Source organism: Pleurodeles waltl, chromosome 12 (genome assembly GCF_031143425.1).
Source record: "Pleurodeles waltl isolate 20211129_DDA chromosome 12, aPleWal1.hap1.20221129, whole genome shotgun sequence".
Classification (NCBI taxonomy): Eukaryota; Metazoa; Chordata; class Amphibia; order Caudata; family Salamandridae; genus Pleurodeles; species Pleurodeles waltl.
In genome coordinates, this window is record NC_090451.1 from 595,291,227 (window position 1) to 595,312,716 (window position 21,490).

The window sequence follows — 21,490 nt, forward strand, 5'->3', positions numbered from 1 at the left end:
TAGACTCAGCCAGAGTGGAGCCCACAGCCGACCGCCCACAAAGGGCGGACCGTCGGGCAGTACAATTAGAATATGTGTCAGATCGCAATGCACCTCTGCACAATGCCAACACTTTGCATGTGGGAGGAGTCCCGTCTTATGCAGCTTCGCTACCAGTCATGCAGCACCTTAAATAGTAAGAACTTTAGTTGGGCCCCCGAGTGCCCTTGTCGAAGGCTTCCAGGATGTCCGCCCAGTCTTCTGTATGAAACGTTTGCTGTAGATGGTCTTGCCATTGTAAGCGTAGTTTGTCCAGAAGAGGTTGTGAGTACAGCTGTCGAATGATGGTCTCAGAGAGGCCTGCCATGGTGCCCTTGTGCTGTCCCCATGTTTTCAGGTATGTTACCACAGGCGATGTCTGGAGACCCCATCGGATGGTGTCAGCTCCCTGTTGCAAGCAATGTTTGAGTTGCAAGTATCGACACTCTTGCCGTGAAGGAAGACTAAATTCCTCGTGCAGTCTGGCGAAGGGTTTAAGCGCTCCACCCTCCAGGACCTGAGCAAGATCAAGGATACGGCCCTTCTCCATTGCGGCCAGTTGAGCACCTCCCCGCTTATCCGTAGTCCATTATTGTTCCACAAGGGGGCCTGGGCATGTAAGAGAGGATGAACCCCAAACATGCGGTGGGCCCTGCGCCAGGCCGCTCAGGTCGCCCCTATGATCGGGTTGGCCCTACTGGAAGACGAAAGGTCATCACGATAAAGCCCTCCAAGTCCACTGTCAGTGGAAATCAGCACTCTCTCCAAAGCTACCCACTGTGGCGGCTCTGGCGCTCTGGGCAGTGTGTGGGCCAGTTGCGGTAAATGTAGTGCCAGCGCACAGTGTTCCACCGAGGGGAGACCCATTCCCCTACAGGAGCGGCGTGCTATCAATTTAGCGGGTGCCAGTCGTGGTCTCATGGAGCCCCACACAAACGCTCTGATGAGGGTGTTGATGGACAGCAAAGTAGAGAGAGGCACCTGCAAATGTAAGAGCCCCCGGACATAGGTAAAACAAGGAACTGTAACCATCATGACCACCTGTACCCTACCCCACATGGAGAGGCCCAGGTGGTTCCATTTTTCAAGATAAAGTTAAATTCGTGCAACAAGGGGCTCCAGGTTGTCTGCCACCATATGCACCAGGCCCTGATTGACCAACACCCCCAAATATTTGAGACGTCTCGGAGTCCATCGAAATGGGAAGCCAAAAAGCGCAGCTTTTGTAGTCACCTGTGAAAGAGGAAGCGCCTCACTCTTGTCCCAGTTAATACAATAGCCAGAGAGGGGTGCAAACCCATTGATAATCTCCAGCAAGGCCAGCAGAGAACGCTCTACGTCTGTAATGGTCAAAAGAACATTGTCGGCGTACAGGTATATTTTGGAGATGTCGTTCGACAAAGTGAGGCCCTTTATCGAGGGGGAGGAGCGAATGGCAGCTGCAAGGGGTTCCATCGCCAATAGGAACAAAAGGGGCGAGAGGGGGCGAGAGGGGGCTTCCCTGTCGCGTCCCTCTGTGGATGGGAAAAGGATCCGAGAGGAAACCTCCACAGCTAACTCGTGCCGTGGGTTGGTCGTGCAGCAGTCGTTCGAACCTTGCCAGCGTCGCAAACAGATAGGGCCACTCTATGCGATCAAACGCCTTCTCAGCATCTAGGGACAAGGCCAGCGCAGCTTCCGGCAATTCCATAGAGTTCCATAGAGTATGGCACAGAGTACGCAAGTGGTTTCAGGAGGTGCAGCCCGGTACAAACCCCACCTGAGTACGATGAATCAGGGATGGTATGACTTTACGCAGCCGATTTGCTAAGATACTGGCTAAGATTTTAATATCGCTGTTCTGGAGAGAGATGGGCCGGTAGCTGCCGCAAAGCAGGAGGTCCCTCACAGGTTTTGGTATAATCGCTATCGTGGTATTATTGGAGATGGTTCCCAAACCATTCGCCCTGCAGGCTTTGCTCAAGGCCTCATGAAGAATGTCAATCGCCTCTTCCCTGTCCATTTATAAAATTCAGCAGGGAATCCATCTTCTCCAGGTGATTTATGGTAGGGGAGATCGGAGATGACTTTCTCTATTTCCAGTTTACTAATTTCTCCATTCAGGAGGATGCGGCCGTCGTCGGATAAAGAGGGTAAGTCAAGATCAGCAAGAAAAGCCTCAATCTGAGCAGGGCTAGATGTTGCCTCCGGTGTGTAAAGATGCCGGTAGAAGGACGCAAACTCATTGGCTATCGCCTCAGGGTGCATGAAAACGACTCTGTCTGGGCACGAATGGCCGGTATAGTGAGAGCTGCTGTCCTCTGATGAAGCCGAGCTGCCAGCAGCCGACCGGCTTTCTCGCCTTGCTCGTAGTGTCTCCCCTGTAGACGCTGTAGGGTGTATTTGGCCTGGGAGGTGTATAGATCGTTAAGGGCCATAGTGGACTGGGAGGTGTATAGATCGTTAAGGGCCATAGTGGCGCGTTCCAGACAACGACGCACTGAAAGAGAAGGGTGGTCAGTGTATTGATGTGTAAGGCGACAAATGTCAAATTCCAGTGCCGCTTGTCGCGATTTTCTCTCTTTATTTGCTAGCGCTGCATCTCACATGAGCTGCCCCCGTAGCGTTGCCTTGGCTGCAGCCCACAGAGTTCGCCTGGATTCGACAGTGCCCAGGTTTTCTTGAGCAAAGGTGAGCGCATGGACTTTCAACTGTATCTTGCCCTGGGGGGAACGGTAACAGTGAGTGGCAAATCTCCATGGTTTATGGCCCGGGATTACCAGGACCACTCGAATAGCAACAAGGATTGGAGAGTGGTGCAAGAGACCACATTCGAGTATGCGGGCATCTTGGGCATGAGCCACTAAGGTATGCAACATACGGAAGTAATAGAGACGAGATTGGGTGCCGTGTACTGGTGATAAAAAGGTATATTCTCTGTCAGCCGTATGTAGCAGCCTCCAGTGATCCACCAAGCTATTGTCCAACAATATATCGGACTGTAGGGCTCTGTCGGCATTATTGTTACTGTCCAAGGGCCCCGGTCCAAGGGCCCCATCCTGTTCAATACTGCGTCCCTGGCCAGATTCCAGTCGCCCACTTTTACTTGGCGGGTCGCCCCTATCTCCGTCAGGAGACACTTGATGTTCAGGAAGAACATGCGCTTTGAGCCAGTTGGCGCGTATTCGATGCCCACACACACGAATGAGCCACCCATCTTCAGCTTAGCAAACACATCGCATCCATGAGGGTTAATCCATGACTTAATGACTACGAGGGGGAGGGTTCTGCGTATTAGTAGTGAAACACCACATTTCCGGGGGGCACTGCCTCCCGTATCAGGTGAAGTAAGGCTGCAGCTGAACAATGCAGTCCCTACCCAGTCTCTGTGCAGTTTGGTACACTCCTCTCTGTCTAAGTGTGTCTCCTGAAGTAAAAGTATATCAGCCTTTTTGGAGTTAAGGTAGGACAAAACTTTTTTCTGTTTTATAGAGTGAGTGAGACCATTTACATTCCACAATGGAGTTCTGAGGGGGATGGGCGAGGTCTTGCCATCTTGGAGCCCAATGAAAAGGATAGAGAAGGGAAAGGAGGCAGGGAGGTAGACTAGGAATGAGGAGAGGAAGGGGTAGAAACACAAGGGATGGACTGAGAGGGCAGAGAAAACCTGGTGCTGTCTTCAGGAGAAGAGGAAAAAGAGAGGGAGAAAAGAGAAAAAGGCGGTAGAGTGAGAAGATGAGAGGAGAAGATGAGGGAGGGAAGAAAGGAAAGAGAAGGAGTGAAGGGAAAGAAAGAGAGAGAAAGAAGGTAAGGAGAAAGGAGAGAATAAAAAAAAGAGAAGAGAAAAAAAAAAGAGAGAAGAGAGAACGGGAGAGAAGTCCAGACGATCCCAAACTGTAACCTGGGAGTCTAAACCTAAGCCTCTGGAGCCCACTCGTACGACCGACGGGCGCCCGGACAGGGGAGACAACTTGTGCGGGTCACCTCAGTACCACATTCCCAGTCCCCCCCACCAGGGCGCGGGCACCGGGGGGAGGGCAGCGCGAGAGCACGCAGCGGAAGCCAGAGCGACATCACTCTGCAGATTGGATGGGGGGAGGGAGGGGAGTGTGTGCATGGGGGAAGGGGCGGTGCATAGCACAGCAAGAAGGATGTCCACAACAAAACCATAGCAAAGGAGGCGAAATCACAAAAGCGACTCGGGAATAGGGTGTCCGTTAGTAGTAAAGAGGGAGGGGGAAGAGGGAGAGCAGAAAGAAGGGAAAGTAAAAATGGTAGCCCCCAAGTGATAAATATATGGCATATCGCCCAACATCAAAGCATGAAGTGTGGTGGCGTATCTATGCACGGGTTAACCTGGCCGCGTCGGGGGGGGCAGTCCGATCTGGGAGGGGAGCGTGCCATTGCACAAATAAGGAAAAAGGGGGGGAGGGGAGGGGGGTTGCAGGGGAAGAAGAGGATGGGTTGGGGAAAGATGAAGAGTAAGTCTCTGTCATGTTAAGCCAGGTAGCCAACAGAACGTGAGACATCAAAGAGCTGTCATACGAAAGCAGTTAAACTTAAAACATCTTGTTATCAAAAGGGATCAGAGAAGACTTTTAAGCAGTATTAATCGCACTTCAAACAAACCAAATAAGAACTAGGCAACTAAGTGCGGCTGCCTTAAGACCAGTGAGAGAACTGGCCATCCATAAGGGAAACGTCTGTGATGTGATAAAGGCAGGTACTCATCTCTCTGTCGTCTCAGCCGTAGGGTCGCTGGATCACGCGAGGCCGCGGCTTCTTATCTTATCAAAGGCCGCCAGGCTGCCGTTTCCCTTGCGCTCCCTGCTAGCGGGATCGAGCGCATCCTGGGGCCGCCCAAGGGGCCCCCCGGCCTCGGCGGCCCCAGTGACCTTCCAGCATGCGATGTGGGGCACTTCTGCACACACCTAACGCCGCTGCCCCTGTCCAGAGGCCCGCCGCTCCACGGAGCCCGTTCCCTAGGTTGCCATCTCAACTCGTGGCCAGATTACGCCCCCTGGACACACATTTTCTATGGTTAAAGCATCTCTATGAAACAATCTTCCTTTTTACAAATCCAATTTACTCCAACTCTGTAAACTATTGAATACTCATCTCTCTTCTCTGTATTTTATATTTCCATCTTTAGTGATCAGTTTTTCTCTGAGCGCCAGAACACCATTGCGTAATCACACACTTTATAAGTAAATTACGTTACATAACATAAAAACACATAATGTAGCTTAAAATAACATACGTTCTGATCAATGCCATACACTGCTCACAGTTTGTAAGCCCAGGATTTGCAAGTATGTTTAGCATAAACTTTCAACTATGTTCCACATATTTTGGACTGGTTTGAGGCATTATTCAAATGTCCCTGTCTGTAATAGGGATTCAGACTTTGAGACTGTCTTCTAACAATCAGTGAAGACAGACCTGTAAACTTTGGGGAAAAAAAACTCTTTCCCGTTTACACAACTAGGTTATCACAATTACAAATTTTTAATTTAACCCCTTCGGCACCAAGGACGTAATGTTATGCCTGGTGGTGCAGCGATGGGGAGCTATGGGCGTAAACATTACGTCCTGGAACCGGCCCTCGAGGGAAGCGCTAGCGCTCTCCCGAGGGCCTCCTACCCCCCTGCCCTGGGCAGGGATGAAAGGGGAATCACTTTCCCTTCCACCTCCTGACCTCTACCAGTGACGTCTGATGACATCTGTGTGCAATCGCGTGCTAACCTCATAAGAGGTCGCCCCAATTGCGCTGGAAGCTGAGCTTCCAGTACAATCGGAAGAGAAATACTTGTATTTCTCTTCCGATCGGGGGGCGGCGGAGATCAGAGAGTGATGAAAGGAAAAAAAGGCTTTTCCTTTCCTCTCGTGTCTCTCTGAGCATTTCTGCAGCACGATGGTAAAGCGTTCGTGCTGTAGCAATGCCCACTAGACACAAGGGAGTTTGTTTACTTGTATGTAAACAATGAAGGGCAGCGACCCCTTGGGTAAGGGTCGCTCCCCTGGGGGGTATTTTTTTTTATGGCCTTTTCTGTCCGCCTTGGGGGCAGATCGACCTATTTTAGTTAGGGACCAGGGATTTTTTTTAGCGCCAATTTGACGCACTGGGAGCAACCTCTTAGGAAAGGATCACTCCCCTGGGGGGCAATTTCATTTTAGGCCATTTCTGCCCCCCTTGGGTGACAGATCAGCCTATTTCTATTAGGCATAGCTGCCCCTAAGAGGGGCAGAAACCACTTAGGCACAAGGGATTGGTGTGTGTGTTTAGTTTGGAGGGGCAGCCCCTTGGGCAAGGGTCACACCCCATGGGGGCGCATTACTGTTGCTCCTTCCTGCCCCTCTTGGGGGCAGATCGGCTTATTTTTGTAAGGCCCATCTGCCCCCAAGAGGGGCAGAAAGCCCACTAGACACCATGGAAGATTTTTTTTTTTTAAGTTGGTGGGTGTATGACCATACCCCACCCCAAATAAATGGGGACAACGTTGTTCTGCCCACAGGTGGGTAGATGGGACAATTACCCCCAATCCACCCCCCGGTGGGGGGCAGAAAACCTACCAGATGCCAAGGAATAAAACAAAAAATAATAGTGGAGTGGTGGCTACCAACCAGTATGGGCATGGTTTTGCCCCCACCCCAACTGAAGGGGGTGGGTAACAGTCTTTCGCTCTCCCTCCCGACCACTAAAAGATCTTATCCCAATGGCAAACTAGAGGACATTTGATTTTTTGGGGTTTTGGTTTTACATTTGGGCAATGAAAGTTTGCTAACTCTCAAAATCCTCCCACTTGGAATGGTGAGGGATGCACTTCTTAGACTTTGGGACGCTGCCATCTAGAAAAATCTACGAGACCTAGACACATCTGAAAACTAAACATCTGGGTGAGTCCAGGCTTGTGTGCTTCACATGCACCTGCACCATTTTCTCACCCACAATGCCCTGCAAACCTCAATTTTTGCTTGAAATCATGCATTTTCCCTGTATTTTTGTGATGGAACCTTCCGGAATGTGCAGTAATCCACAAAATTCCTACCAACCAGCATAGTCACATCTATACCGATAACAATTCTGCCCCACTTGTCAGCCTAAAAATGTTTTTTTCCAAACTGCCCTTTTGGACCCGCTTTGGTTCCCGCTCAATTTCAACATGTTTTTGGCTCTTCTCTGTCACAGGCACTTGGCCCACCGACACAAGTGAGGTATCATTTTTATCCGGAGACTGAGGGGAAGTGAGGTATCATTTTTATCAGGAGACTGAGGGGAACGTTGGGTGGTAGAAAATTTGTGCCGGTGCAGTGATCCCACATAGAAATATGAGGAAAATTTGATTTTTGTTTATCTAAAGTTGAGGTTTCCTGAGGATTCTGGTTTAGAAAACATTGGGGGATCCACGCAAGTCACACTTCCCTGGACTCCCTCAGGTGTCTAGTTTTCAGAAATGTCTGGGTTTGGTAGGTTTCCCTAGATGGCTGCTGAGCTCAGGACCAAAAACGGAGGTGCCCCCCCCCCCTGCAAAAACAGGTAGTTTTGTGATTGACAATTTTGATGTGTCCACATAGTGTTTTGGGGCATTTCCTGTCTCGGGCACTAGGCCTATCCACACAAGTGAGGTACCATTTTATCTGGAGATGTGGGGGAATGCTTGGTAGAAGGAAGTTTGTGGCTCCCCTTGGATTCCAGAACTAGCAGCACCGAAATGTGAGGAAAAAGAGTTTTTTTGCAAAATTTTGAGGTTCTGGGTAACAGAACCTGGTGAAAGCACCACAAGTTACCCGATGCTGGCTTCCCCTAGGTGTCTAGTTTTCAGAAATGTCCAGGTTTGCTAGGTGCCGGATGAGCTAGAGGACAAAATCCACAACTAGGCACTTTGCAAAAAACAGGTCATTTTTCATATGAAAAATGTGATGTGTCCATGTTGTGTTTTGGGGAATTTCCAGTTGTGGCACTAGGCCTACCCACACAAGTGAGGTACCATTTTTTATGGGAGACTTGGAGGAATGCTGGCTGGAAGGAAATGTGGCTCCTCTCAGATTCCAGAACTTTCTATTACCGAAATGTGAGGAAAAATAGTTTTTTTGCCAAGTTTTGAGGTTTACAAAGGATTGTGGGTATCAGAACCTAGTGAGACCACCACACGTTACCTCATCCTGGGTTTCCCTAGGTGTCTGGTTTTCAAAAATGCACGGGTTTGGTAGGTTTCCCTAGGTGCCGGCTGAGCTAGAGGCCAACATCCACAGCTAGGCACTTTCCAAGAAACAAGGCAGATTTCAATGTAAAAATGTGATGTGTACATGTTGCATTTCCTTTCACGGGCACTAGGCCTACCCACACAAGTGAGGTACCATTTTTATCGGGAGACTTGGGGGAGCACAGAATAGAAGAACAAGTGTTATTGCCCCTTGTCTTTCTCTACATTTTTTCCTTCCAAATGTAAGACAGTGTGTAAAAAAGACATCTATTTGAGAAATGCCCTGTAATTCACATGCTAGTATGGGGACCCCGGAATTCAGAGATGTACATATAATCAGTGCTTCACAAACACCTTATCTTGTGCCCATTTCAGAAATACAAAGGTATTCTTGATACCTATTTTTCACTTTTTATATTTCACCAAATGAATTGCTGTATGCCCGGTATACAATGAAAACCCATTGCAAAGTGCAGCTCATTTATTGGCTCTGGGTACCTAGGGCTCTTGATGAACCTACAAGCCCTATATATCCCCGCAACCAGAAGAGTCCAGCAGATGTAACAGTATATTGTTTTTAAAAATCTGCCATAGCTGGAAAAAGTTATAGAAGACAACGTGGAAAGAAATGGCTCTTTTTTCACCTCAATTTCAATATTGTTTTATTTTAGCTGTTACTTTCTGTATGAAAACCCTTAGGGATCTACACAAATGATTCCTTGCTTAATTCAGACTGTTGTCTATTTTTCAGAAATGTTTAGCTGGCTGGGATCCACCATTGGTTTCACACCCATTTCTGTCACTAACTGGAAGGAGGCTGAAAGCACAAAAAATTGTAAAAATGGGGTATGTCCCAGTAAAATGCCAACATTGTGTTGAACAATTTGTTTTTCTGATTCAAGTCTGACTGTTCCTGAAAGCTGGGAAGATGGTGATGTTAGCACCGCAAACCCTTTGTTGATGCCATTTTCAAGGGGAAAAAACACCTGCAGCTCTTTTTTCCCATTTTTCTGGGAAAAAAACGAAATTTTAGCTGTATTTTGGCGAATTTCTTTGTCTCCTCCAGGGGAACCCACAAACTCTGGGTACCTTTAGAATCCCTAGGATGTTGGAAACAAAAAGACACAAATCTGGCGTGGATAGCTTATGTGGACAAAAGGTTATGAGGCCCTAAGCGCAAACTACCCCAAATAGCCAAAAAAAGGCCTGGCACCTCAGGGGGGAAAGTCCTGGCATCGGAGGGGTTAAGTACGGAATTATTATTATTTTAGAGTGGATTTTTCAATACTTCCTGCTTGATCTTGTTGTTTTGTTTAAGAGAAAGCAGATTGGTTAGCAAAGATACAATCACATAGAAACCTCCCTCTTTCTCTGCTCATTCCAATGATTTCTGAGTTCATTCAGTTTCCTGAAGTACATGGTAATGAAAATACAGCCAAATGGGTCACAAAATATTGTGAGTAGCATACAAAAATGATCTCAAGGGAGCTGCTTGAACCAGAATTAGCAAAACAATATGGAGTCTATATCCGACTTTTGTATTAACCACAGCAACCTAGGGACTTCTAGAGTCTGGAAGTGACATGATGTCTGTGGGCAATTTGCCTGATACAGATAACTTTCATATGTTTTCCATACATATTTCTAAAGCAGAATACTGTTGCAATTTGCCCTGTGTACTAATCTAAGCATAACCGAAGACAATACCGTTAGTATTTTGGCAGCCAGTAAGAGTGCTTACGTTTTTCTAATATTTTTCCCCAGATTGCCACACTGTTGATGACACCCAGAAGTGAACCTATTTCTAGTAATTATTGATCAGGGCGAGGAAATGATTGCAGTATCTTCCCGTGTTTGAGACATATGTTCAATAGATTTTAGCACATACCTTGCCTAGAAGCATACTTTAAATTGCACTGGTGGCCAACTTTATATTAAGGTTCTCCGTGTGATACCATTGAAGTTAGTACTCACTGTTTGGTTTCTTGAAGTTGCATTAATTACACACATTTTCAGCTTTTCAAGCAGCAACAGCAAACTCTTCCGAAAACCTGTGGAGTTTCATTACCAGGACGCAGCACAGAACGCAGCTCCACAACACAAATGTAAAGTTCAAAGTTTACATCCTTTCACTTACTCATTTGTAATCACAAAAAATTAATCCATCAGAGCAAACTTTCCTTTTTCCGAACACCATAACTTTAGAAGTTGCATGGTACTCAAATCAAATCACTGTTACTTGAGAATCGCAATTTCAATGGACGTTCTGGAAGCAAATACGTTCTTTACTAGACAATAAATGTGTTATTCTGGTGTTTACCATCGCCAAAGCAATTTGCAAGGTGACCTTTTGAATCTGCATCAAAAATCTTTTTGACGCTACCACAGGACTGTGACCATGAAGGTCGTATTTCAAAGCACCAGGAAGACTTCAGTAACAAAAAATAATTTAATCAGTGACACAAATAATTAAACGAGGTCTTTAAAGTTTTGGGCAAGGTGGACGATGTCTTTCATGCCTGTCGCTGGTCAGGGATCTTCTCAGGCATTGCATGATTTATCTTTAATGCAAGTCTTATCCAGGATTCCACAGTCATAGTATGTAGGAAAACAAACAACTATTACAATAGAAGAATTGTAGATCTGCTTACCTAACATGAGTTGTAAAAGTTCTGTCCTCAGCTAAAAAAAATAAACGAGAAGAGAAAGTAAACGAGTGCATGTAGACCAGTGATAAATAAGTCCAGGTTGATGGTAACAGTTTACATTTGTACCTTAGAAAAAATACACAATAAATGAAGAATGCATTACAGAAAATGTATGTATCATATAATATACATAACATATAATCATTCATGCAGTCTGTTTCATTCAATTTGCTGTCTCTAAATCGTTTCTCACATAATACATAAACGAATGGCAAACCTGCATCAATATAACATTAAATAAATCAGATAATACATACATTTTTCATACAGACAGATTGACAAACAGGGATACTCCTCTTTGAATAACCAAATCTGTAAATCTGTTTTTCAGGCCTCTGTTTTGCGTAAAAGATACAAAAAGTAAGAGGCATTCATCGAATACTACTATAGTGGACCAGTTGCCAAATAGGTTGATTATTCTGTTGCTTATCCATCAGGCACTATAGGCACAGTAAAATGCTAGTAAACCATTGATCGTAAAATTATGTTGTCATTAAACTAATTTGTAAAATTCAAAAAGATAAGAGGCACCCTATTTATAATATGAAGCCCAACAATTAAAATATATGATTACAAAATAGATATCGTATAAAAGTATCACAATTATCCTAAAATTTTTTTTAGCGTTTCTAAATTAAGACACTTTGTAATGTACTGATAGGGGCTCTAGAATATGCACTTTTGCTACTGTCGCAGACGCAACATTCATAGGTTTGCATCATTTGCAGTATAACTTTCATAGTCTCTCAAAAGAAAATGTGCTTTTACCTGAAACTAAGTGAGGTACAGCAATTGCTGCTTGATATTACATGCTGGGCGAGAAACCATCAACATATTTTTTATTACTGAATGTGTTCCCACCTACAGTGGCTGTAGTATTTTGAAACAAATGTAAAATTAGCCGGTGGCCTTTTTTTTGTTTTGGAAAATCAAAACTCTCAAAGCATTTTTTTTATGGCAAACGAAATAGATCTGGCACGCTAGGAGTTTTCTCCCGTGCATCGGGCCTCTGTTTTATGTTCATTATTTATACTGAGGTTACGAACAGGAAAAATATTGTCAATATGATCTTTCCTTACAAGATATATGTTTTGACGCCCTGAAATCAGCAGCACAGTGAATAGATCTCCAGTTCAAGATTTCTGGTGGCTGAGAGTGGAGACTCTGCGAATAGAAAGCAGACAGTTCCCACACCTCTAAAGGAGGTGGGAAACTGCGTGAGTGATGGTACAGGAAATCCACCTGTTCACTGACCATGGCGCGCATCCACTCTGAATGAGGCCCATGTCGTTAATATACCTCAATTAGAAATATATTCTTTTTCCTGCTTTGTCTACAAAAAAACACCAAAAGCAAACACAATTTGTTGGAAGGAAATGGGTTACTGGTTAAGGGGGTGTTAGCCTTCTCAAGCAATAACCACAAATCTCCTCATGGTGAAGTCACAATCAAACCCTAAATTAATCTGTGCTCACACACCAGTAGTTTGGCACGGACCAATCAGGGTTAACTTTGAGGCAATATGTAAAGTATTTGTACAACAGTGCATACACTAGCACAGTAAAAACACAAAAGGAGCCCACAGCAGATTTAGAGTACATTTGAATAAATAAACAAGAGCAAAACAACAAAAATCCAATTAGTACAGCTTGAGATATTGATTCTTAAGGTTTTTATGAAAAAATGGTGCCAAAAGGTGTAAAACACCAACTGTGAATATCTGGTCGCCCCGGACTGAGACAAAGGCCCAAGTTGGAGCCAACGGAGATAGAGCGTGTGCCGGCTATAGGGACCCAGTTAGGCCCACTGAACAAAAGTACTTTAAATCTGGGTTTGTGGAGGGTTGCATGGATTTGCGTCGAAGTCTGGCATTGAGGATGCAGCGTGCAGCCAGGGCAGTGAGTCAGTTTTGATGATCTATGAGGCTGCAATGTGGACTTCGTCATCGAGGCTGCTGTTGATGAGGGATGGGAGGGCCTGTGCCGAGAATGCATTGCACAGCTGGTTCCAGGGGCAATGTGGGTCTTTGCAGCGGGTCTAATCTATGCAGTCGGAGATGCATTGGTTCTGCTTGGGGTTGCCCTGCACTGTAGAAGCAATGCATCAGTTCTGCTGGATCCAGAGAGGCTGGTAAAGCAGCTTAGGCCCACTTGCAAGGGTCCAGGACTGGGGTGGTTCCACTTGGCAGGGAGGACTCACAGATGGAAGTATCCAGTTGCAGGAGCAAGGTTGTTGGAAGCCTGTTATGTCCCTGAAGCTTCAGATCAAGAGGACAGCCAACTAATCCTTGGAGTCACTCTAGATTCAAAAGATGCAAGTCCAGTTCCTCTCACCCAGGGAAGAGGGCAGAAGGCAGCAGATCACCTCATCAAAGCAGGAGTCCAACAGAGCACAGTCCAGAAGAGTGGCAGTGCTTCAACAGCAACAGCACGGCAGGCCTTCTTTCTGAGAGAGCATACACTAGTCTAGAAAAGTACTCTAGTGGTGGTGTCTGAGGTCCAGGATTTATAGCAAGTTGAGACTGTGGGGGAGAAGCTTCTAGAGGTTTTCCTTTGAAGTCCCCCAGGCATCCTGCCTCCCCTGTTCTGGCTCCAAACTGACTACTGGGTGTAGTGTATAGAACCCTTTGTGTAGAAGTAAGACACAGCCTATTGAGATGTAAGTGGGGCTGTGCCCAGCTCCTCCCTCTCATCCTGCCAGTGATGGCCGGTCCAGGTACATCTAAGCTCCCTTAGATACACAAATACACAAAGCCCAAATATCAACAACACCCAGTCATGTGACCAGAGGTAGGCTACAGGCTCAATGGATAAGGGAGGAACATGCCAACTTTCTAGAAGACTTCACCTTAAGTTAGGATTTTAAATTATTATTCTAGATAAATCAAACTAGAACAATTATCTCTTCCCATTTGGAAACTACACTTACAAAATGAAATAATGCAACTCCAGTGTTATCCTATGGGAGTGATAGGCCTTACAGTAGTGAAACATGGATTTGGAAGTTTTTCACTAACAGGACATGTAAAACATAATAGTACATGTCTTGCCTTTAAGTACATTGCATCCTACTCACTGGGCAATCCATAGCCTACCATAGGGGTGACTTATAAGTATTAAAATAGAAGATTTGAGCTTGGCAAAAGGTTTATTTCATGCAAGGCCTGACCAGAGCTAAATGTTAAATGCTACTAATGGACCTGCAGCACTGATTGTGCCACCCACATAAGTAGCTCCTTAGTCCTTGTGCATTTGAAAACCATTCTTTGAAGTTTCCCCCACTTCAAAAGCACATTTAGATATTATTCTGGGTCTGTGACCCCCTCAAATCAGACACTTCTGGACCTACAACTGGACTATGTCAAAAGGATTGCCGTGCTGCCCAAAGGACTCATCTGGACTACTTTTCTGAAAAGACCGCTCTCCTTATTGCCCTACTGCTCCCTGACTCTGCTGGAAGGATGTTGCCTTCCCCTACAAGTGATCTCCAAGGGCTTGGACTGAGCTTGCCTCCTGTTAAGAAGTCTCAGGGCCATCAAAGACTTCACCAGAAGGAGAAAATCCGCAGCGCCGGAAAACCGACAACACCTTCAAAAATCAACGCATCACCTGCAAAATCAAGACAGCTCCTGTCTTGCAGCTGAAAAATTGCCACACCTCTTCCCAAATTGACACAGACCCTCTTTCATCATTGCAGTGCATTTTGGATTGTCCATGCATCGTCCCCGGGCATCAAAATATCCCGCACTGCAGTAAGGAGCCAAGGCTGCGCACCCGGAAGTTGACGGATCACTGGCTTGCGAGGAAAGAATCAATGCATCACCTCCACCGCACTGGACAAATTGACACATCACTTTAATTTCCTACGCATCACCTCTTCTGTGACTCTCATCGTCTTTTTGTATGCATCCCAGGTACTTTGTGCTAAAAAGATGCATCCATTGATTCCTATGGATTAAGACTTACCTACATTTCGAAAAGTGATTTCTTGACATGTGCAGCTTGGATTCTTGTCATTTTGGTCTTATTCTTTTCAGAGAAATCATATCTATTTTCTTAAAATGGTATGGAGTACTTTTTGTGGTGTTTCAATGTGTTACCATATGAGTTATTGCATATATACTTTACACATTGCCTTCTATGTTAAGCCTGCCTGATCTGTGCCAAGCTATGAGAGGATGAGCACAGGATAATTTAGGTTGTGTTATGACTTACCCTGACAAGGAAGACTGTGGTCCCTACTTGGACAGGGTGCATACCTTTGCAAACTAGAGACCCAGTTTCTTACACTCTGCAATGAAAGGCCTGGGATATGTTTAAAGGGCTACTTAAGGGGGTGGCACAATCGGGGTTGCAGGCCCGCTACTAGCAGTCAAATTACAGGCCCTGGGTATATGTAGTACCTCTTTGTAAAGGACTTATACATAAATTAAATTTGCCAATTGGGAATAAGTCAATATTACCATGTTTAGAGGAGAGAGCACATGCATGTTAACTCTGGCTAGCAGTGGTAAAGTGTGCAGAGTCCTAATGCCAGAAAAAACAAGATCATCACAAAAATGGAGGAGGAAGGCAAAAGCTGGCGGTAAGACTACTCTAAGGCTGACATGTCTAACATGTGTCCCCCCCGAGCTGAAACTACCCAACCCCTTGGGAATTCTCATCACTAAGGTAAGGTGGATGAATCTGAATAGACCATCAGCACTTGCGTGCTCTGACCCAGGATGTTGTTCCACCGTAAAGTCCATTTCCTGTAGCAAGATGGACCACTTCAACAGTTTGGGATTTTCAGTCATCATTTGCGGGAGGACCCTCAAAGTCTGTGGTCTGTCTGAACCTGTATGTGCCTAGGCCCCAGCAAAGGCCTCCCTTTCAAATGCACTTCATCTCTGTTCCTGTGGAGTAACTTCCTGCTAATGAAGGCTACAGGTTGGTCTGGCCCCTCTTTATTTAGCTGTGGAAAGACCGCCCCATGACATGCTCTGAAGCGTCTGACTGCACTATGAACTCCTTAGAGAAATCAGGGGCCTTTAGAACGGGTGCTGTACAAATGTCCTCCTTGAGGGTTTCAAAGGCTTTCGGGTAGGCCTCTCTCCAGAACACCTGTCTCAGCTGCTTTTTGAAGCTAGTTCTGTTAAGGACGCCATATCCCTTAACATACCACCTATAGTATCCTGTGAGGCCCAGGAAGGCCCTCACCTCTGTCTGTGTTTTAGGGGCTTGCCAGCCAGGGTAGTCTCAATCTTGGTTTTGAGGGCCTGCGCCTTGCCCCAGCCTACAATGTGGCCCAGGTATACCAAAGAACCCTGCCCTATCTGGCATGTACTGCCGTTGATAGTCAGGCCTGCCTGCTGCAGGGCCTAAAGCACCTCCTGGAGGTGGTACAGATGTTCCTCCTACCTGGAGCTATAGGCAGCAATGTTCTCCAGGTAGACTGCACAGAATGCCTTCTTCCCAGCCAAGACCCTGTTGAACAACCTCTGAAAGGTGGCTGGGGCGTGCTTCAAGCCAAAGGGCATCCCTCAAACCTGGAAGTGGACCTCTGGGGTTGGGAATGCATCCTCTCCTTTGCCACCTCAGTTGGAGCTATCTGCCAGCACCCTATTGTCAAATAATAAGTACTGAAGAATTTGGCAATGCCCAACCTGTCTATGAGCTCATCAGCTTGGGGAATGGGGTGTGCATCAGTCTTCGTGACAGAATTGAAGCTCTGGTAGTTCACACAGAACCTAAGTTCTGGCATGGCATTTGGTGGGACAGCCTTAGGTACCATCACCACAGGGCTGGATCTAGGAATGTTTGAGGGCTGAATCACCCCTAACACCAGCACCTTGAATACCCCCTCCTTGATACTGGCCCACACCTTTTCTGACAGCCTTATTTTTAACAGATGGACTGTCTCCAGTCGCTATGTAATGGACTAACAGGTGTCTGAGTCCAGGAGTGAGGGAGAACAGAGAAGCAAATTGCCCCAGGAACTTGTGGCAGTCACTCTGCTGTTATGGAGTCATAGTAGAGAAGAGATTGACAACATTTACTGTCTGACTGTGTTCTTGGGAATGCAGGAAGTCAGGGAGAAGCTCGCTCTCCTCTTCCACTCCTTCATCTGTCACCAGGAGCATGCTCATTTCGGACCTCTTCAATTGTGGTGTTAGGCTGTTCACGTGGAGCCCCTTTAAGAGGCTACTAGGGGTCTTGAGACCCACCAAGTAGGTAGACTCCCACTTCCACTCCTTCATCTCGAATGGGCCTGTCCAGCGATCCCTGAGAGTTTGGGGCTTCATAACCCACACTTTCTGCCAGGGTTGAGACTTTACCAGAGTGGCCTTCTCGTCATAGCAGAGCTTCATAACATCCTGATTGGCCTCAAGATTACTTTTTTGCCTTTTTGCAGAAGTGATGAATCTGGTTGCAGAGGGCCAACAGGTAGCTGACCACATCCTGAGGAGGTTTCTTGGGAGTTTGCTCCCACCCCTTTCAAGATGGCCACAGAGGAGTTCAAAAGGACTAAACCCCACTCCCTTCTGTGGCACCACCCTTTAGGTAAACAGGAGGCATGGAAAGAGGACATCCCACTTACGTCTCATGGGCTCCGGTAGGCCCAATATCATGCCCTTCAAGGTCTTGTTGACTCTCTCCACAAGACTGTTGATTTGGCAGTGATATGGTGTGGAGAACTTTTCATTCACCCCACACTCATTCAGCATGGGCTTATGTACGTTGACATGAAGTAAGTGCCTCTGTTAGACACTACCTCTTTGGGGAGCACCACATGGGTGAAAATCCCCATCAAGGCCCTGGCCATTGCAGTTGCAGTTACTAACCTTAGAGAAATGGACTCTGGGTAGCGAGTGGCATGATCCACCAAGACCAGGGCGAGCCTGTTGCCTAAAGCTGTCTTGGGTTCCAAGGTTCCCATAATGTTGATGGCAAACCTCTGAAAGGGCACGGCAACAACATGTAATGGGGTCAGGATAGCCATGAGTTTTTTTCCCTGACTTCTCAAAGGTCTTGTATTGCCCTAGTGTCAGGTCAATCGATTCAGACCTTACCTGAAGAGTCCCCAAACTGGCTCCGCAGAGACAATACAGACCAGCTTCTTAGCCCTACCTTCTCTCTTGAGCCTTCTAAGATACACCAAGGAAGATAGATGGGAGATATGGAGGATGGCCCAGGCTTTTCTGTAGCTTGGCTTCATCACTCTGAGGTCATTGCTGTTGAACCTTAAACACAGAAAAGTAAATACCAAGAGCACGCTTTCCCAAGGGTGTTCAAGATTCCTTAGACCCTAAGAAAGTTTCTGAATATATCTCCAATTATCTACTTGCGATCATCTGCCTGACTGCCTCTCTGAGTTCAAACCTTGTTTTTCTCCTTTTCTCTGTTGGAGTTTCCTGGGCTTTAAATAGGGTTGTGGGTTCTCCGTGGGATATATTCGGTTATTTGTATAGCTTGCTGAAAGAAAAACACAAGAGTTGTAATTATGGTCTCATAAATATCAGTGCACATAACAATATCCAAAGCATGATCTTTTTTTTGTTTTCTGGTTCACAATGTTTATCCGTTACCTTGTGGCTGCAATGCGGAGTTTGGTTCAATGGTTGCTGGGGTTAAGTGGTTACAGCACTCTTGGTTTATGGAAAGGCTCACGGAATTTATGGTTACAGCACCCTTTCAGCTCAAATGCTCTTTAATTATGCTAGTGCATTGTTTCTCAAAATAATCTAGTCCACTTGTTGTCTTTGTCTTGCCGCCATTCTTTGCATAGTGTTAATCTTAACCTTTTGCATGCATGTGTGCCTTGGCATCTATCTGTTGTTTTTTGGTCTGTTCTCTGGTCTTAGGTTGAGCTCTTGCCTTGTCTTTTGCAGGTTCCGATAGCTCATTGACCAGTTTCTAAAATCAGGATTCCGATCACAATTCACATGAGGGCTGGTACTTGGGTGAAGGTCCTTCTTCAATTGTTAACTTGAGGCAAAGCGTGATCTGACGTTGGGGTGCGGTTTAGACATCCAAAATGGCCTGCATGATATGCTGAGATCTTTAGAGATCTCTGCAAAAGGTGGTAATGTTGCAAAATAGTGTAACACCTATGAGGTTATAACTGTGGCCTGTTAAAACTTTCACACCCTAGACACCTGAACAACAGTACAATAAAGGAAAATTGAAAACAGCTAAGCTTAAGTACAGTGCCGGGAGGCTGAAATATCACGTGGTGCTGGAGAACTAAGGCAAGAGTGCCGGGGGGCTGAGATACTGCTCGAAAGGAAAAGGAACCCTACTTATGTGCAAGAGTTAGACACTGCCAGAAAGCACGAGGGCAGTGAGGAGATCCCTGCCTCCTAGAAGTCCTGCCAGGGGCATGTCATGAGTCAAAGACAGTAGGAAAATTCTGTAACACTGGGTGCTCATCTGAACACGGGCTGCTCCAGTCCTAGGAACCTTAGGATCACTCTATAGGAGGTCATTCTCCCAATACATCAGGTGATATTCAATGGAGTCATCTGCAGTCTGGGTCTCAGCTTCCCACCTCAAGCCCTCTGGAGTGGGGGCACTCTTTCTTCGCCTTGCAGTCCTCCCCCTCCCAACTTGCCATCCGTCAAGCTCAGGCAGATCACCCAGGGTAGCAATGTTCTCTCCAGTTAGCCACAGGGGCTCGTAAGATTTGACAATGGGAACTTCAAGGGATGGTTTCCAGCACCCCTTACCCCTCTCCTTCTTGGTAGCTGTCTGGACCATTGTTCTAGACTGCTTCCCTTGACTCCTTTCCCGGGCAGCCATAGACCTTGTGGTCATACAGACCCATTCAGGCAATCCCATAATCTCCAAGTGTGACCTAAGCATTACCTTCCTCCAGATAATGTGTTCCAGCTCGTTGCCCAACAGACAATGCACAGGCATGGCAAGGATCACTGCTACTTTAGAGAAGCTATTTTAGAGACCCCCCCCACCACTCAAAGGGAATGAGAACCATTGGTAGGTGACTCTCGCAATAGTCAGTGACTATGACTTGGGGGAATGTGTTAGGGATTACCTCCTCTGATGAAACCAGTTTACACTTAACAATAGTCATGCTGGCTCCTCTGTCCCTTAGAGCCTCTACCAAGTGCCCATTAATGGTGACCACGAGCTATAGTCTCTTGAGGTAACCATAACTATAGCTGCTGAATTTCTATGGTTTTATACAAGTAAATGCAGAATCGAACTATAATGTCCCTGTAACCTTTGTTTTTTTCAGTGTATGTGGTGTTTGCCACTAGGGAGTTATAGTTAGAGTTCATCAACATTCATTTAGGAAGATAGTGCTAGAATGGTGATAATATATGAAATTTTAAAGTGCTGAATTCTGATTTGATGTGTTGATACATTTGCTCATCTTATGCTGACTGTGCAATTTACATTGCTTGCTATAGAAAATGTTATAATATTAGGATGTGTTTTTATAAAAGGATGCTTTTTAAGGGGTACGTCAGTCCTTTTTCGATTCTCCTAGGGATGCTGTCTGATTTTCTATTGATATGCTGCATATTCTGGACTTTCAGATATTTTCTAGATATTGCTCATGCATCTATTTTACAAGAGTGCGTTCATGGCAAATGAATTCGGAGCCCTATAGCTGATCAAATTGAAAATAACTTATTTTTGTGTTTTCCAATGGACATTACTATATGAACAAGCCTTTATGTTTTTCTAATTTACTGATATTGATTATTTTTGAGTCCAGTCCTACTTAAAAGCTTGTTGAAATGTTGTTTGAATTTTTTCTTTATGGACATTTTTCCTCATCTATTCTTGATTATAATGCCATCCCGACCATGCATAGGCACTTTATCACTTTCACATTCAATTATCTGAAATAGTGCCCACATTTTAGGTATCAGAATTTGGCTAATTGGAGGATCCATATGAATTCTACTAGAAATAATTATTTCCCATCCAGAGCTGCTCCAGAGCAAAGGAGTGTGAGTTGTACTATGGTGAAATGTATTCTGGGTGGTGGTGGCACTGTGAATTGTAGAATTTGTAGTTTGAGAGTGTGGATTAGTGTAGTTACATGAATTACCCTTTGTGTTAGCTTTTTCATTATGTGCTCTTTATTTGAGGATCATTGGGTGGTTTGATTACTATGATTTTTATGTTTTTGTCATATTTGTGAGCTAAAGTGTCATTGTTCAATATTGTGCAATTTTGGTGTTAAAGGTCTAATTTTTATACTTGCCTTGAAAATATTGAATGTTTGCGTTTATTGTTAAGTTGATTTAGGTAAACAGATTTGTCAAAATCCAAGAACTTGAGATATTTTTTGAACCTGTCTACTAAGTGGTTGTGTGTTTTGTGAGACGCCATATGTAGATAGGAATTTCTGAATTATTAAAAGCTTCTAGTTGAATGTATTCCAGTCTAGATTGGTGTTTTGTTATTCTTTAGTGTGCTGAAAAAAAATTGCTGATCAAAGTCTGGGTTGCTGCAGGATGAAAACCAGCCTGTCTTAGTGTGATTGCCTGTGCCAAACAAGGGCTGATTTAGTGAGCCTGATTTCTTAAGTCCCTTCTCTTATATAGGCAAAGCAGACAAAATGTTT

At 45.5% G+C, this 21,490-nt stretch overlaps 1 protein-coding gene across 1 annotated transcript in view; it reads right to left on the reverse strand.

The window, feature by feature from the left end:
• Positions 1-2,600: 2,600 nt before the first annotated feature.
• The window catches only part of LOC138267159 (Fc receptor-like protein 2), a 387,267-nt gene continuing 368,377 nt past the window's right edge, over positions 2,601-21,490 (reverse strand). Inside the window, exon 6 of the mRNA XM_069216010.1 lies at positions 2,601-3,220. Within this exon, the coding sequence (XP_069072111.1) occupies positions 2,601-3,220 (620 nt within the window). The remainder of the gene's footprint in view (positions 3,221-21,490) is intronic.